At 27.0% G+C, this 18,878-nt stretch overlaps 1 protein-coding gene across 1 annotated transcript; it reads right to left on the minus strand.

Annotated features, from left to right (window-relative positions):
- Positions 1-3,721: 3,721 nt before the first annotated feature.
- Positions 3,722-9,174, minus strand: LOC101260592 (serine carboxypeptidase-like 25). The gene is made up of 8 exons (XM_004232116.4): positions 8,713-9,174; positions 6,482-6,685; positions 5,203-5,378; positions 4,825-5,106; positions 4,613-4,743; positions 4,448-4,543; positions 4,267-4,372; positions 3,722-4,176 (listed from the first exon to the last, which is right to left on the minus strand). Exons 1-8 carry the CDS (start codon positions 8,966-8,968, stop codon positions 4,033-4,035), a joined length of 1,395 nt encoding a protein of 464 aa, XP_004232164.1. The 5' UTR covers positions 8,969-9,174; the 3' UTR covers positions 3,722-4,032.
- Positions 9,175-18,878: the final 9,704 nt, after the last annotated feature.

An 18,878-nucleotide genomic window follows, 5' to 3' on the forward strand; every position in this document is an offset into this window, starting at 1 on the left:
CGTGTAAAGTTAAAATTAAAAATTTGTCAAAAAAAGAAAGGAATCATTCTTTTCGAAACAGACTAGAATGAAAATGAGGTCATTCTTTTTAAACGGAGAGAGAATAATATTATGAAAATATAAATTCTTAATAAGTTTCTAATTATATTAATTTTTTTAAAATTAAAAAAATTGAATACAATAATTGAAGCTTAAATACATTAAATATTGTTTCGAATTAATACGTAGCTCGAATATACTAAAGACTAGCTTAGATATATTAAATACTGATTGATTACATTAAAATATAGCTCGAATACAGTAAAAATTAGCTCGAATACATTAAATAATGAGTCAAATACATTAATATGTTGCTCGATATATTAAAGAAATAAAAAAATTTAGAGATTTTCAAAAGTAAATAGGGAATAATAGAAATAAGTGAAACAAAATGTCTATATTTCTAGAATTTGTCCAAATATTGATAAAAATTAATTAATTTATTCATCAAATATTTTTTGAAAAATTTAGAGATAAATATAAATATTTAAAAATATATTAATTACATGGATAATCAAAGAAATTTATCTGACCCTTGCGTGTAAAACTTTTTATTTACAAAAATTTACTCAATTACCTGTAAAAATTTAATACGCCACCGCTCACGTTGTAGGAGATAATAATGGTCATCGAGTTGAAAAATAAAAAAAATGTTTTTTTAGTTAGTTACAACTTAAGTACATACAATATATTAAAATATTGCGATCTTGAATATGGTGTGTTATTCAAATAAAATGGCACAAATAATTTTGTTGCATTTTATGATATTTTTTTTTAGAAAAAATATGCCTTTTTCTATGTGCAAGATTTTTATTTTTACACATAAATCATCTAAAAATGTCATTTTCTCCATTACGATAAAACATCTCTTTTTTTACAAAATTATTTGATTGTGATAATATTAATATATATAATAATAATATTTTTAGTGAAATCTTACTAAGTGTGACCCGAAGAAGGTAGATTATATGCAGATCCTATCACTACGTTATGGGATAGAGAGATTGATTTCAAAAGTTTCACAACTCAAGTGCATCCAACTTAAATAAAAGAAGGTAAAAACCTAACAGTTAATAAGAAAAACAATATAAAGTCTACTCGAAACAATAATAATAACAATATAGTATAACACTTAAAACACAATAAACAACATGTGTCAAGAACTACAAAGCAACAGAATAATGAAGTTTAAAAATAAGCTTCAACAATCAATAAACTTATTTTTAATTTTTTTTTAAATCAAGGTTGATAACTTAAATTCATGATGAATCTTGGATAAATGCTAAACAAATTAAAATGGAGTAACTTTTTGGCTTTTAATGTTGAAAAATGGACAGATGGAAAATAAGGTGATCAATTTGAAAATCACAACTTACATTGTTGACAAAGCATAAAAAGGAAGAAAAGTCTCAAGACCAATTTTCCAATACTGAATTGTTACCCAACTTATTTATTCTAAAATAATTGAGATTTTTCATAATTTGTAAAAATAAATTAATTTTCTTTCATCTTACAAGTCAAAAACTTTAGATCATGTAAAGTTTGTCAATTTGGTTACAATCTCGGATATTTAACTAACTTGGAACTTTGTACTTTAATAATTTTTTGCCAAAGGAAGTGTTTAACTTTTATTATATGCAAGACTCATGTTATGTATTATTTTTTTTATATATATATATAGAATTAAAATTATAAGGGTTTTGCCAATATTATCCACTTAATATGTTAAATTCCAATAATTTTGGTATTATTTCAATATAACAAGATAAATTAACTATCTATTGGTGTGGAAAAAAGTAACTGAAATTTATGTTATGGCATATATCAAGGAAGGTGTTTAATGTTTTAAATAGATCAAATGGATGGTAAAATTTTTAAAATAGTTATAAGAAATCAAATTGGTCGGTTTAAAAAATTTATTAAGCATTTAATGTGTCAATTTTTTTTTTATCGAGATTCAATCATTTTATCCCATAAAATAGATTATTTTTTTATTCATTTTCCATCGAATCTGTTATTGAAAAAAATGCATAACAAAAAATAATCTCTAACTTAAATAGTAAAAAAAAATTTTATTTTTTTCTATGAAAATATTATTAATTTCTTTTTTACATATCTAATCAAAATATATATGTGAAAATAAATCATAACATATGTTTTTTTAATATACATAAATGAATGTGACTTGTGAGGGTGAGTCACTATGTAGCCAACATATTGTGAACGTTCTTGGCAGCTTCATAACAGTTTTATTTTCCGAAGAAAAGTGCTAAGATAATCATGTTTTTTAAATAATAAAGAAAAGTTATAAAATTGTAGTATTACTCAGCAGCCACGAATATTGTTAAAATTAATAATTATTTATTGAAAGACATTCGTTTAACTAATTATTTTGATATAAAGTGTAGTACAAATAATTATTATGATAATAATAACCCCCACGTTGTTGGTCCAAAAAAAGATTAGACGAAGGACGACATAAATGTTGATCAATTCTGTCCTCTTCCCTAATTAGTTAGAATGTCTCTTTCGTTTAATTAAAAAAAAATACAATAAAGATCTCCACGTTTCCACGATCCAATTCGACCAATTAAACACTAAATTCTTCTTCATTTTTTTTTTAATTTTCTTCTCATGGATTGCATATATTTTACAATCTTTTTTTTTTATACTATAGTTTGATTCAGAAATTTTCGAAGTACCTCTTTGATAATCACAATAATAGTAATGATGAATTACTAGCATAAAAGTATTAAAACAAAAAAAGAATAAATTAATTGTGGTAAAGTAGAGATTAAATTTGGGGTTTAAAGGAAAGTCAACAAGGAACATAGAATTTTGGTAGAAGTTCCATTAGCACAAAAGTAGGCACTGAAATAGTCATGTGCTTTGACTTTTCAAATTCAAATTCCTAATTTGAAGACCCAACATAAACAATTTTGTTTTAATAATAATTCCTTACCACAATTTTTGCGCCTTGTTCATACAAATTATTTGTTTGGCTGTTTAAATTTCAACCTAAATTAATTCGATATTTAAAATTCAAAAAATAAAAGAATTCTTGGTGTCAATATTGTATGAAAAAATGAAGATTTTAATAGTATACATTGTTTGGATCTCATAATTTGTGTCAATATTGCATTACCTCCATCTCATTTTCTATGTCATTTTTTTAATTTCAAGAGTCAAGTTTTGACAGTAAATTTTTCATCGATCTTATAAATATTTTGAATTATCAATTATTGTGACTCATAGTACTTTTTACGTAGTTTACAAATATATAAATTTCATTTAAAAAAATTAAAGACTTTATGTGTAAATTTCTAATCAAATTTAAATCGTTTGATTCTTAAAATATAAAAGACGTTATATGAATTAAAATGGAGAGAACATAAAAAAAAAAATTTATATTATCCAAATATCCATCTCATTATTTAGTGGAGAATCGGAGATAGAATTTATGTTAGTGGCCTAAAAAAAGGACCATTTGTGTAATTATTCTAATTTATAATGGGTCCACATTGTGATGAAGACCCAAATTCAATATTCTCTTTATAGTTTGAATTTGAATTATTAAGAGATTATTATATTATTTAAATAATTTATAATGAATAAATGTAAAATTATATTTATTAAATAAAATAGAATATAAACAAATAAAGATGGATGGAAGAGATTATACTACTAATAAGAATTCTAATCCCTTTTTATTGAAATACGAAATATAAAGAAAATTCATTTTCCTAAAACACGTGAGGTAGACTTCAAACCACACCTACCTAATATTGTTACAACAAATTGATACCTTTTTTTTTCCCCAACCCAAAGTCCTATTGTAATCTCCCTTTTTCCATCAATTCTCTTTTAAAAGTTGAAACAATTCTTTTCTTTCAACTTGGCAACTCTTTAATTCTTAGCCTAAGAGTAGAAACAATTGACATTTTTGAAGCATACATAATACTAATAATAGTATAATTTATAATGTCACAACAATCATGACTTTGGAAGTGGCTCTCCTTTTAAAAATGATCTAAATAGTTGATAAGCTGCCCTTGGCTTGAATAATGGCACTTCATGACCTGCCCCTCTCACTGTTGCAAATGTTAGACCTTTGTATACCTCTGTCCAGCCCCCAACCTTACAATAACCATAACATAATAATTAAGTTGTTAATCAATATAAGTGATCATGGAAAACTAGAATTCGTTTTTTTTTTACATTACTCACCTGTTTTTTGACATACCAAGGATACCATGGAGTTGTGGTAGATAACTTGAGCTGTGCTAGGGAATACCTTGTCGCGGTAACGGGTACAACTGAGTCTACATCACCACTGCAAAACAAAAAAATGATCAAATGGAGTTGCCCTGGAATTTTGGGAAAATGTTTTCAACTCAATGTCACATACCTGAAAACCCAAATTCTCAATCCAGCAGCAATTAGTTCCTGGTAGATTGGGAGAATCGAGTCATCTGTATCATTCCAGTTTCGATTCAATGTCTCACTGTAAACATATATCAATCAGTTGTAAGATCAATCAACATAGTGGGAGTTTGGAAGACAAATTATTTACCTGCAGGCTGTCCATTTATAAGGAATTCTTGTTGTATTCGCGTGCATAGCTTTCTGCACATCAGGCCTGTTGTAGTAAATTTCTGCATACTTCTCCGTGCAAGGATCATAACCTGATAGCTGCTTAAACATCTAATTGATGGAAATCCAAAAAATCTCTTTAGTATACATTACAAAATGTTGCATTTTTCATGTTGTGTTACACATATGTACCTTGTAAGGTCGGTGGGGTAAATTCATGGTCTGTCTAGTTGAAGTGCTACCATCAGAATTGTTACAAGGAGGAGCATAAATATTGTACTGATCGATGTTCCCAAATTCTTGATCCATCGCATAGTAGTACAATGACTCACACTCGTTTGATTCTTTATGGCGTTTGAAATCACAAGTGTTGACCAATTGATTGTATGTCTTATCAGAGATCATAGCATGGCTCCACCAATATGTCACAGTTCCTAAGTTGTCATAGTAATTATCTGTCACAGCATTTCCCACCTGCATTTTGATAAACATGGAAAATTTATCTCAAACGAGTTTCGAGATGTTATTTCAATTAATTAATACTCCAATGTGTAGACATTGAGAGATTACCATGAATCCTTTGAGGTTGATTGGGTTCTTAGAGTTGGCATTGTAATGAACTATTTCTCTGGCTAGCTGAGGGACATAATGACCAGCATAGCTCTCCCCTGTGATGTAGACTTCACGATTTCTGTAGCGTGGGAACCGATTCATCCAGTGGATAAGGAACTGAAGTGAGTCCTTAGCTGATAAAAATACACAAAAGAGTCAGCATCTCATTCAAATTAATCATGTATATACCCATATGAATTAATCACTTAACTACAATAAATTAACAAAGTTAGTGCAAAAAACAGGTGCGGATAAGGTTTTTCCAAATCGATAGGACAAGACAGAACAGAGTACTAATATGATCAAGCACTCAAGTCGCATAATATATTTCAACGATTAAGTCAAATCAATTACTTGGAGAAGATTTTCGTTTCAGTGGCGAATATTTAGCTGTTTGATTGATTGAATAGTACTATAGTGGTGATAGTAAAATTGACTCCAGATAGCAACATGTAAGGTAGCTAACACTTGCAGCATTGACTCCAAAAATCATAAAGTAGGCCACATTGCAATTGAGTGCTAAAATGCACTTTCTCATGTGCTCCTAAAATGGGCACTTTTGACACAATTGATTACACAGAGGAAAAGTCATGAGCAAGCATGCCACCATCACTTCAGTTTTATACTAGATTAGTAGTTATTAGAGAATAAGCAAGCAAATATGATTAATTTGTTTTACTAACATGTTCCATCCGTTCAAGTTTAAATGGATTGCATTATGATCCAGTCGTAATCGTTGACTTGATTAATGTAACTGGTTGGATAGACTTATAGCTTATGACTTATAAGCAAAAAACGGCTATTGCATATAAGTCATAAGTTAAAAATACTAACTTGTAATTATTCAGCTTAAGAATACTTTCCTGAATTTTCACAAACTGTACAAAAAATGGTTAAACGCTATTTAAACATAAAATCACTTAAAATAAGTCCATCCAAACAGGGAAAAAGAGAGAAGGTCGGGTCACACATTGAGCGAATTGCGTTATGATATATTAATTAACCCATTTAAATCCAAAAACCTTGTTCATTTGTCACGTTTACTCAGGGGCAGGTATGCATCCATCACTTTCATGTTTACTACATTAGGAGTTAGAATAAGCACCCCAAATATGACTACAAATCCATGGTCAATCAGTCTTCAGATTTGAGACATTTCTAAGCTAAGAAAAAAAATAATTTAATTAGCAACAAGATAAAAGAGAGGGCTTAATCAAAGTCAACAATATGTTCGTACCAGTGCGAATATCCCCGGTGTCAAGGAGATCAGAGGACCTATTGCTGTAGGAAAATCCAACCCCTGCTGGAGTTTCAAGGAATAGTAAATTTGCCAATTTGTTCCATGAAAACTTATTCAAATACAGTCCCGAAGCCGTCTTGTTTATCCTGAATGGCCCTATTTCTTCAGATGCACCATAGGCCACTGAAGAGCATCCTGGACCTGTTTTTCCCAATATAAATTACTCAGTTTTTTACACAATCCGCACAATATTATCTATAACAATTTATATCATCCAGTTTTTTCAGTAGATCATGCTTATTACAAAGCAGAGACGGAACTAAAATTTAAAACTTATGAGTTCAAGTTTCTCGTCATTCCAAGCTTTTGGTGCTCTAAAGTAATGATTTTTTAGTAACTCAGTTGGTTAGCTACATTAGAAGAATTTCAAATGTAGAATGAATTAAATATTGAAAACTTTAAAGTTTAAAGACGTCACATGTACATCTTGAATTCACCTATGGTTAAAATTTTTATCAGAGTGTCAGTCCAGAAATCTGAAGTAGTAGCAGAAATTACTAGGACTAAAAAAATATAAGGGGTCCCCGCAGAAGAGTGTGTCTAGCTCCTTTATCACATACAGTTGAGATGAGCACATGTATCTAATAATGAACAATATGGTCAAGAAATTAAAACCTCATTTATAAGAAAATGACGACAGATCCCAAACAGTACTAAGTTTAGTTGGCTACAATTTAATGTTATCAACATAATTCACGGTAAAGAATCTTTCCTATTCTCATTTGAAGACACCTTATTTCTGAGGTCAGGGGCAGGGATGCAACGGAACTCCTTTGTTGAAATATTACTATAATAGTGATGAAAATAAGGGTATAAAATATTACTATTATCTATTTGCATGTATTAAAATTGTTCAAATCCATTAGTTAAAGTATCCTTGCCTTAAAAGAATGAAAAAGTTATACATGAGATGGGACCTCTTTATAAGGCTAGTATAATCTTTTTTTGGAATATGAATACGTACTATACATAATTTTATAAGTAGCAGAGAGTATGACTTATTTTACTCGATGTTGGGCCTCGAATTTTGTACCAGATGCCCAGCATTAGGCGTGAAATATATGTTAACGAATTAAAAAGGCTCACATGGATGACCTCATTTAAAACTTGGTAATCCTTCTCCCTTCAGGCTAAATTTCGGGGGCGTGAGGCTCAATACCTATAATTTTACACTTAAAAAGATAAAAATTATATTACTCTGTGAATCCAATCCCCTTATTTAAATCATTGGCTTCGTCATTAAGATCCAACCTATGTCCTGTGCGAAGAGCATCATGCCCATAACCAATGCATCACACAGTTCAACTGAATTCAATAGTTTTGAGAGGTAATGATTGAACTTATGAAATTTAAAATTCGAATATGTTTTTAAGGAGGCTGTTAGGTAGCTGACATGGGGAAGGTGGTTGCGGAAGCGTAATTGGTGTGGGCATCTATGTTAGACCAGTCTGGGCACGAAATGAAGTTGAAAAATTAAATGAGGAGTTGGTTGTAACAGCATTGATTTTCACTGCGTGCAAATATTAATGTGAAGAGAGAGAGAGAGAGAAATAGCAACTGGCAAAGATAATGTCTTATCTGTTCATGGATAATGAACCATATCAGTCGACAGTTTAGTCATGACTAAACTAAACGGCCCCCCCTTTCCCAGTACTCAACTATCAAATACCTAAGCTAAAAACCCTCAATAATTAACCGACAAAATGACTTTTAAATGCACAACACATAATGTATGTATGAGTCAAAACACATAATCAATAACGAGTGAGACTTTTCTCTCGATCTCAGTTTCATATTAAAATCCAACTAAATTGAATAATCGCTGTTTTAAACAGAAACATATAGTTAAAAGAAATAGAAACCTTTTCTTTTAAGTCCTTTTTAGTCACAGGAAAAAGAAGAAAAGGAAGGATGAATAGAACAGTAACCAGAAGTTCACGTAATCATAATTAGTGTTCCATTTCCCGAAGAAGTTATGTATGTGTCAGACATTAGACCTTGAGGATACGGGGCGTATGCGCCAAAAATAGTTATTATCTCCTCCATTTTTACTTTTTCATCAAAATTAACGATCGATCATACACTAAAAATGAAATATAACAAGTAAAATCAAACATAGAAAAAAATAGAAAGGAACTTTTCACGTAGAAATTTAAGAGAGATCTGACCTCCATTAAGCCAAATAACCAAAGGCTTAGTAAGTGGTTCATCAATAGCTTCAGTAAGCCAGTAAAATAGAGCTCTTCCAGCAAACTGATTGACAGTGACATACCCTGAGTACTGATGGAACGAAACTTTGGGTTGTCCAGGCAGCGATATTATTCTATCAGCGTCTTCTTCATCCTGATATTTGTTTAACTTTGCAGCACTCACACATACAATTGTTGCTAAAATCAAAAGCAAAGCTAATCTTCGTTTGGCCATATTATTGTTGTTGAGAAACTGAAAGAAATAAAGAAATTTGCTATTTGTGTGTGAATAGCAATGAGGTGATGATATAGGTCATCAAGGGCGGGAGTGTTATGTTAATGGCCGCTGAGCCTCCAATAAATAGGAGAGAGAAATTAGTAGAGCAACTATTGCATGAGTTAATGATATAGACGCGTTCGTCATTTGCTTGTGCTCCGTTTAATTTCTGTTTACTGACACACACGCACTTAATACACATACATAATTCCTTTCCTTTTTATTTTATCAATTCTAGATTAAAATATTAGATATTTTTAATATATAAATAAAACTGTTTTATGCTTTTAAAAAAATTAATATTTGATCGATTGATTGATTATCAAATATATTTTCACTAAAAAAAATGAGAAAAAACAAATTACTTAATTAACAATTCGAGTTTCATGTCTTCTCCCTTATACAATCGACGCCCCAATCCAACCTTCCACCACCTCAGGTCCTGTTAATAATATTTTGTTAGATGGCATATAAATAATTAAGAAATAATATATTTCTACGAAAATATATTTATTTTTCAAGAATATTTTTGAGAAAAGTAGCATAAATAAACATTAAAAAAAAACATTTTTTTTGGTACTTACCAAACAATCACCGGGACAGTATGGCTTCAGAGTGAAAAAACATAATGAACAAAATATTAAAAATATGTTTCTGCGTGAAGCCAAGTCTTTTTAATTTGTTGTTGTAACTTGTATCCATGCTGCATCATTTACGTACGTACTTAAAGTTAATTCAAAAGATAAGACGTATTACTTTGACATTATTAGCTCAAATGAAAAAAAATTACTTGATAACTACATATAACTATTTAAAGTAATTTCAATTAATAACTATTAAAAACAAGACAAATACCTAATATTGATATGTTATTACTCCTTTTATTCCCTTTTACTATTCCGGTTGCAAAAAATAAATAAATTTATGAAGAGTTTATTTGTTAAATTCCCCTATTTAGAGATACTAAAACTGGAACTCTAATAAATTTGAAAAGAATGTGTACTTAATGATAGCCATTTCATTAATAAAAGAATATAATTAAAACATCACTCGTAATTATTTATACTATCATTACATATAAAGTTAAATTATTCCACTACATCCTTAGTCATGTAGGGCACAATTTGAAACATTTGATTTTATTTTTTTTATAATTTAATAATACATAAAAATAAAAAGATTTAAAAACAGACTTGTTCTCATGATCATAAGAAATTATTTTTCGAACAAATAATTTTAATCTGAATATTATTTTTTTTTTTAAAAAAGAAATTGTGGAGGACCAAAGTCAAGTCCAAGCACTAATTACATGATATAAGAGAACATAACAATTATTATTGCAGATGATTATAACGCTGATTATGTAGTTAGGTACATTTATTTATTATTAAGAAGCCGCTTGACTATAGTTTTTGAAATTTTTGAATAAACCAAATTAGTATTCCTTCTTCTATATAATTGTGGGCACACATAATTTCATTATCTATCAAGGGCCGCAATCCACCCCCACCTCTAATTATTATAGAAAATAATAAACACATTGCATAGGTCCAAACTATATTTGTAAATTTTTATTTTATTTTATATCTATATTAAGTAATAATTATTGATTTATTGTCACATAAGAAGTATATTATATTAACCGACTTAAAATTTGAATTTAATTGTACAACACATCCTATCTACTCTTGTCTTGTCTGATGTAAGTGAACCAAACAAAGAGAAAAAAATACAACAATTAATTATTAATAATTAATAAAGAATTAGATATTTGCACGGATGCTTATCATATGATTTTATATTTTATATTTTATATTTCTGTTAGGGTCAAATAGGGCCGAACATCTTCCGTTAATTCCTCTTGTAATTAGTGGACATTTTGTTGCAAATAGTCAAAATTAGAAAATATGATAAAATAATTAAAATTAATTTTTATTCATTTTCAAAACACTTTTTTAAGTTAATAGATTGAATAATAAATTTATAAAATAATAATATTTTATGATTTCATCTATATTAATTTAGTGAGATTATAATAATATTTTATAATTTTATCTATATTAATTTAGTGAGCTTTTAATTTTCGTTCAATAGTTCAAGTACTAATCTTGTACTTACTGATAAGAGATCTTTTAAAACAATTTTTCCTAATATTAAAAATAATTTTTACAGCACTACCAATGAGTTCGGAGTCTAAATGATATAAAATATTAATAAAAATTTAAAAACGGTATATAAAATTTTATATTAATCAAAATGACAAAATCACAGGAACAACAGCGATTTACTCTACCAGAAAAAGCAAAATCACTGCTACTGTAGCGATTTTGTCAAATGTGATTTTTTTTTAAAAACAAAAATTCAAATCGCTACCTTGGCAGCGATTTTCAATTTTTTTTTTTGAAAATCATTGCCTAGGCAACGATTTCCATTATTAAATTTTTTTTGTAAAGAAAATCGCTACCTAAATAGCGATTTTCAATTATTGTTTTCTTTAAAAAAAATTGTTTCAAAATCACTGCCTTTGGGAGCGATTTACATTTTTTTTTAAAAAAAATAAAAATCGCTGTCTTTTTTTTAAACAAAATTAAAAATCGCTACCTAGGTAGCGATTTGAATTTTTTTAAAAAAAAAGAAAATCACATTTTTCCGGTGAAGTAAATCGTTGTTATTCCAGCGATTTGCCGTTTTGGTTAATATAAAATTTTATATACCGTTTTAAATTTTTTGTTAATATTTTATACCCTTTATATATCGTTTTCGTTTCATATTTTACTTGTACTACGTTGATCTCATACACTTCTTAATTTTAATTTTTTTTGATAATAGGCATATTATACCAATTAATCTTATTAATAATATTTTGAAAATCTAATTTTTACTTCTATTATTTTATGTAGTTATTCAATAAAAAAAATGAAAGATGGTGAAATTCTCTTAATTTGCTTAAATAAATATTTAAAATAATAGAAAGAGTATATTAAACCTCTTCATTTTAGAAACTTCGGAGAGTACTTAATTGACATAACGTTCGTGTAAGTAGGCATAAATAAATTCCATAAATTAAATTGCTGAATACTCATTATGAATCAAAAGCTAGTAGTACATGCTCGTTAGTTATATATAGAAGGTACTACATTCCATTTTACGTGTCATATTTTTTGAAAATTTAATTACATAAATTATTATTAACTTTTTTATATATAATTTTTTTATTATATTAATATAAAAGAAATTTAAATTTAAATATTTTTTAAATTATTTTTAAACATTCAAATTTAAAAATATTAAATCAATCATTTTAGTTTCAAGTAAATATGTGACAAATAAAAGAAAACGGCACACAAAATTGTTAAAAGTAAATATTATTATGATCTATTGTAGTATGTGTTAGTTTGTGAGTGGCAAGTGATGACCAAACAAAAAATGCATAGGCAGTTGGATTAACTGAATTCTCAAAAGGATCAAACTTAAAAAGAATATATAGTTTGTCATGGTCATGAATCGTGATCATATATTATATAAGCAATTTTGGTTTTACATTGCTATAATTAAAAATAAGTTAGTATAACAATATATTGTTTGATCGATTATAAATGGAATAAATTCATCAAATTAAATTCAAATAGGGTTCCTTTTCCCCTTAAATTTAGCAATTGGTTGATGAAAATATTGACTAACATCACTTTTGTGACCCCTCTCTTACAATTTTCTTACGTTTCAATCATTTGGCTTCTAATGATATATAGTGCGGGAATATGAGTTGTTTTGCCATCTCGTATGTCTTTTATTTTCCAATATTTTATTTTTTTACTTATAATTATTTATTTGACATATGAATCATCAATGATTGTCGTCATAAATGAATATAATTTTTTTTATTAATCAGAGATTTTAACTGTTTAAATATCAAGAAAAATTGTTAACCACATTAAGTTTCTTTTTTCATGAGGCGTAAATTTAAATTAATTCATAATTTTTTGCTAAGTTATAATTTTTGGGATAATTATTAAGTAAATAACCTACTTCATCCTTCTCTTGCCAAGTGAGTATGACCCTTTTTACATCATAGACTTTTTTTTTTAGCAACCACAACCTAAAATGTTGTAGATATTGGATGCCATTTATTGTATTATCAGTAGAATCAAGGGCTATATTTATGTAAACTTTAAAAATATGGATAAGATTTAAATAGTGATATAAAAAAGGGTATTTATATAAAGTCATCAAATAGATCAGAGTTTAATATAAATATCAAATACTAAAAAATCATGAACACACCTTCAATGGCTTCATTTGATAAATCTAAAAAAAAGTACAAAAATAACATTTTTTTTTAAAAAATAATTACTAGTATGCTATACTCATAAGAATCATCAACTATAGATATGTTTTGAAGCTACTTTATAGTCTAAGACGTGAAAAGTAATGCAGATAATTGATTGAGCAATATTAATGATAGCCTAAGTTGGAGGAACTATTTCGAGCCCACAAATAATTTGACGTCACTATTGAAATATACTTATTTTTACTGAAATTTTTCTGTTAGAAAAATATTGACCGCATTATTTCTACGGATATTTGATCAACTCGGAAAATAGAAAAAAAGAAAAATGCAATTTTTTCATACAAAAAAGAGAAAAAATTTCCACCATTTCAGTGTGAATCAATTTTTCACCGTATATTATGATCTACTTTGATGAAAAATAACTAGAAAAATTGTGTTTTAAAACATAAATTTCTCACTGATTTGGACGGAAATTTTTTTTGTTAGTGCATGGATGTCATGGCTGTGCAAGATTAGTTATAGTTTAATTATGGAATACTAGGGGAGTCCACATAATATAAGTTCATAATATTAAAGATATTCAAAAAAAGAAAGAAAAAAAAAACCTTCAGTATAAATTGAATTGATTAGGTGGTGTGAACTATTTACTCATCATCTACCTGTTTTTCCCCAGTTTGTTTACAGCTCTTTTCCTGAATTTATTTTCATTTCCAACGAAACAAAGAACAAATTTCTTCAAAGTCTCTCACTTACTTTATAGGGTCGTTTTAATTAAAAAGTAAGTTATTGATGTATAGTGTATATGATCAAAATCACATAATTTTAATTAGCTATCAAACTAATATAAGAAAACTGTGAATTACATGAAAATTTTCTGAAAAATATATGAAAATTAGCAAATACTTATTTTCATAAAAAAATTCATATTAATTATCAGAAAAATTCTCGTGTAATTCATATTTTTTTTGTTAGTGAACGTTTCCTTAATTACTTACCAAATCATTAACATATGAGGAAAAAGATGTAGTAGTAAAAGAGTAAATGATTGGCAAGATTAACGTAGTAAAAGACTAGAAGGTGTAAAAGATCGTAATCCATGAAGGGACAGAGAGTTTGTGCAGCCCAAACAAGTGAGTCATTCGTGGTCACAATATAGTGATAATGGCCATTATTTGGCATCATCATGAGATTGCTCAACCTCACGAAAGTCGTCATAATAATAATAATAATAATAATAATAATATATTCAATATAATTTTACACATGAGATATGAAATGAATAATTAAATGAGTATTATATTATCTTTGATAGATTCTCAGCTGGTAAAAAATCAATTTTCAATTTTTTTTTTTGAAAGAAATACATTTAACAGTACAAAAAACACGTTAATTTATTGTTAAAGAACAAAATTAGTATAGTTGTATAAATTAAATAAACAAAAGATATACATGTATATAAATACTTTTATCACAACAAAGAAATTTGCATATCATTTCAAATAAATAGTGAGTACTAATTTAGAAATTATTTTAAAAGTAAATATTTATATATCAAATTATTTTGAAGTTTGAATAACAAGTTTCAATTCTTTATCAAGTCAGTTCACTTGTAAAACTTTATGTGTTCCATGTCAACTTCAAAATACCCCTTTTTAACTTCTGTTTAAGATATTCCCTTCTTAAAAAAATAAAATAAAAGAAATAAATCATTTTCCCTAAGTATTTCAAATTAAGCTAGCGTTTAGTCATAAATTTTCAAATATTCGAGAAAAATTTTATCATGTGTTTAGCCATAATATTTCAAAAATATATTTTATTTTTTTAGAAAAATATGATTTATACCTATAAGTTTTTTAAAATATCAAAACTAATCATAAATTTGTATTACAAATTATTTAGATGTTCGTTGCAACAAATAATAAGTAGTGTCAATGACACTGGAGCAATGTGGTAGTTTGAAATGAATGCAACAAGTATCATTTTCATACATTGTGAAATAGACAAAGCACATGTCTTTGTTACCATGAGTCGATTGCTCTTCATTTGCATCAATAACTATATCATCACTTTCATATTCACTGAATATTTCATCACTACTTTGGTGTTCACGTACAATTTATGTAAAAAGATAAAAAGTTTGGAGTAAAATTTCAATTTTCAAACGATCCCAAATAATGATATTTTGACCAAATACTAAAAAAAACTAGTATTTGAGAATTTGAAATATTTACCAAAAAAATGACAAAATTATATGGACAAACATTATTTGTTAAACTTTTCTCTAAATATTATTTGAAAAATCTATGGCCATACGGACCCTAAATTTAAGATGGACAATTTGGGTGCTCGCTTACTTGGTGCTTACTTGTCAAAGAAAATTCAATTTTTTTTAAAAAAATTTATATTAAAAGATTTTATTTCAGAACTTCATCATTTATTTTTTAAAAAAGTGGATTTTAATGAACTATCGGATATAAATAAATATTTTTTTTCATTGCAACTATACTATTTTATATAATCATTTCATTCGAATGATATTCAATATGTACAAGATATAGTTGGCACTTGCAAATATTGAAGTCATTGCGAGTGATTTGTATACATTTATTGGAATAAGTTAGTAATACTTTTGACTTCTTCCGATGGCAACTTGTAAGACTCATAAAAAAAAAAAATGGTGCAATGAATAGTGGTAGTAATGATTTTCTGCCAATTTTTGGTAGCTCTTCATCTCATCGATTCTGGTGGTGTCAAAGTGTTACCTGCTCTACTGCTGTGTTGACTGTTTGAATTGTTGCAGAAATTGGTGTTAAACCTATAAAACCAGTGGTCCCTTACTAAGTTACTCATTCGACGTACGTGACATAATTTAATTTGATACGATAATTTTTTTTAAAAAAAATACTTTGAGACTTGTAGAGTAATCTAAAAAATTATAAGATATATGTCTGATTTTAAATCATTTCATTAATGATTTAAAATAAAATAAAAAATTAAATATTTTTTAACCATAATAAGATAAACAAACTAACACTATAATAAAAATAACTTTTAGCGACATTAAATATTGACATTAATAAAGAGTGCTAAAATTTTTATCGACGTTAGTTAAGTGCCATTAGAACTTATATTGCTAAAAGTTTTGGGAACATATATAAAGAGTGACAATTATCGTTAAAAATATATATATTTAATGATAATTAAAAATTAAATACCGCTAATAATTATTTTGTTATAATAAAAAAAAAAAAAGGTGTCGCGTAGCTTTGGGAAATGAAAAAACTATATTTGATTGATACTATTCTGTCACCCTTTCTATAAAATAATTTTTTTACTATTGACCTATCATAATCTTAAAAGCAATCTGATTGCTGGATAATGATCTCAGTTCCCAACATCAAATGTTTTTTTTTTAAAATTGTGGTGTTTGGATAGTTAAATTTGTCACCTTTCATGAACCACAAATATTAACTACGTCATTCATTTCATTAAAAATGATCTGATTTGATTTGAAATAAAGTTTAAAAATATAATAAAAAAATTTAAATCATATAATTTCAAATTAAAGTAAAGTTAAATGTACAAATTATTCTTTGATCTCGTGGCCTTAAAACATGTCATGTGAAAGCTGAAATAAAAAACTTAAAAAAAAAAAGATCATTCTTTTTAAAATAGACTAAAAAGAAAAAAAACCATTCTTCTTAAAACGGATGAACTAGTATTTTTATCTTTACTTAAATTTGAACGTGAAAGACTGAAAGTTTCATAATTTTCGATTCACTTAATTGATATCTAGATTATATCCTTAAGTATATTTTTTTTGACATTGCTTTTATCAAACTTAAATTAATAATATATGATAATACTTGTAATTATTTTTCAAGAAATTGAACAACTCTGTTTGTTTTCCCTTGCCTTAAAACAATATAATGCCATGTGCATTGTGCATTGACTTATTTAAAGGATAAACATCACCTCTAAAAGTGCGCACTACCTTTAACTTATCATTCAACTATGCTGAACTATAAAAATGTTACGCACTTAATTTTAAATTTTATTCAATATATTACAACAAAGTAAAAGAAAAAAAGGACCACAACTCTAATATTGGTCTTACAAAGAATGCTACAAGTAAATTAATTTTTCCATTTTTTAATAACTATGGTGTCTAGTAGAGATGCTTATCGGGTGATTTATTTGAATATTTATTCTTAACAATTTAATAAATTATTCTTTTATTTTTTTAATATACTAATCTACTAATAAAATATATCAAATACAATATGAATGGATTGATTATTTGACGGAAAAAAAACTTATCCACACCATTAATTTGATAAATCTAATAATTAATAAATCAAATAAATTTATTTAACGGTTCGATTATAATGTTAGTTTAAATCACACTAATGCATTTTAATTGATTGAGAAAAATGATAATGTTAGTTTAAATCACACTAATGCATTTTAATAGATTGAGAAAAATGTATGTTACCTCTTATCAATATAATTAAGTAATTTTAAACAAGGAAAAATGGTTTAATATACCCCTTAACTTTGTCATTTCGAGCTGATATACCTCTCGTTATAAAAGTTGCTCATATATGCCCTTACCGTTATACAAACGACTCACATATACCCCTGCCGTTACAAAATGGCTCACATATACCCTTCATTTTACGGAAGTTAAAAAAATAGTTTAAAATTTATATTTATTACTTCTATTTTTTAAAAAAAATTATTTAGGGGTATATATGATTCTTCTATCAAAGTTTAAGGTATATTTTAATTTTTTTCATACATAAATTATTTTTTGACTTCTTTTATTATAATTATTTGAGTTTCTTATTCTTATTCTGTTTTTTCTTTTTCATTCCTTAGTTTAAAGAAAAAAAATTTAAACTATTTTTTTGTGTGTATTGTAATTTAATTTCGTATTTGAAGAAAAAAATTGGTCATCTACAATAAGTTTTACAAGAATATTAGTGAAACATAAATAAATTTGATCATCAAAATAATAATTATAAATTAGTCATTGAAACAAAAAAAGTCAAAAAAATATATTTGACGAGGATTAAATTTACTATATAAGATTATATTTTTTAGAAAAAAATAAAAATTTAGATTGAATTTTTTTTATTTCCGTTAGAGGAAAAAGGTATATGTGAGCCATTTATTTACAAATAGAGATATATATGAGCCACTTTCATAACAAAGAATATATCAACTCTTAATGACAAAGTTGAGGGATATATCAAACTCTTTTCCCTTTAAACAATTAAGTCCAGACAAATTTGAGAAATTACATGCTCATGTTATTTTTTTTTAATCTTTATAAGATTTAAACTTCAATATTTTCTATTGCATACTTTATTGATTATTTACTAAAAACAAACATTTTCCCGTTGGATATAAAAAGACATTCTAGAGTAGTCTAATTACCTTCTTTTTTATTTTAATCAATTAAAAAAAAAAAAAAGCAAAATTGCGTTTGTCTCCACTTGACCCAGCCCCAAAAATTCGACCGTTGAAACCCTTGCTGAACGGTCGTCTTTCTGAATATAAATTAATAATTCACTC

This window comes from Solanum lycopersicum, chromosome 2 (assembly GCF_036512215.1).
Source record: "Solanum lycopersicum chromosome 2, SLM_r2.1".
In the NCBI taxonomy this organism is placed as follows: Eukaryota; Viridiplantae; Streptophyta; class Magnoliopsida; order Solanales; family Solanaceae; genus Solanum; species Solanum lycopersicum.

What these genes read in the sequence shown, in the direction of transcription:
- LOC101260592 (XM_004232116.4), bottom strand. Translation starts at nt 8,968, where the DNA reads ATGGCCAAACGAAGATTAGCTTTGCTTTTGATTTTAGCAACAATTGTA. An exon ending in TATAAATGGACAGCCTGCAG is followed by an intron (nt 4,544 to 4,612) that starts GTAAATAATTTG and finishes ATATGTTTACAG; the next exon opens with TGAGACATTGAATCGAAACT. An exon ending in CTTGGTATGTCAAAAAACAG is followed by an intron (nt 4,177 to 4,266) that starts GTGAGTAATGTA and finishes GGTTATTGTAAG; the next exon opens with GTTGGGGGCTGGACAGAGGT.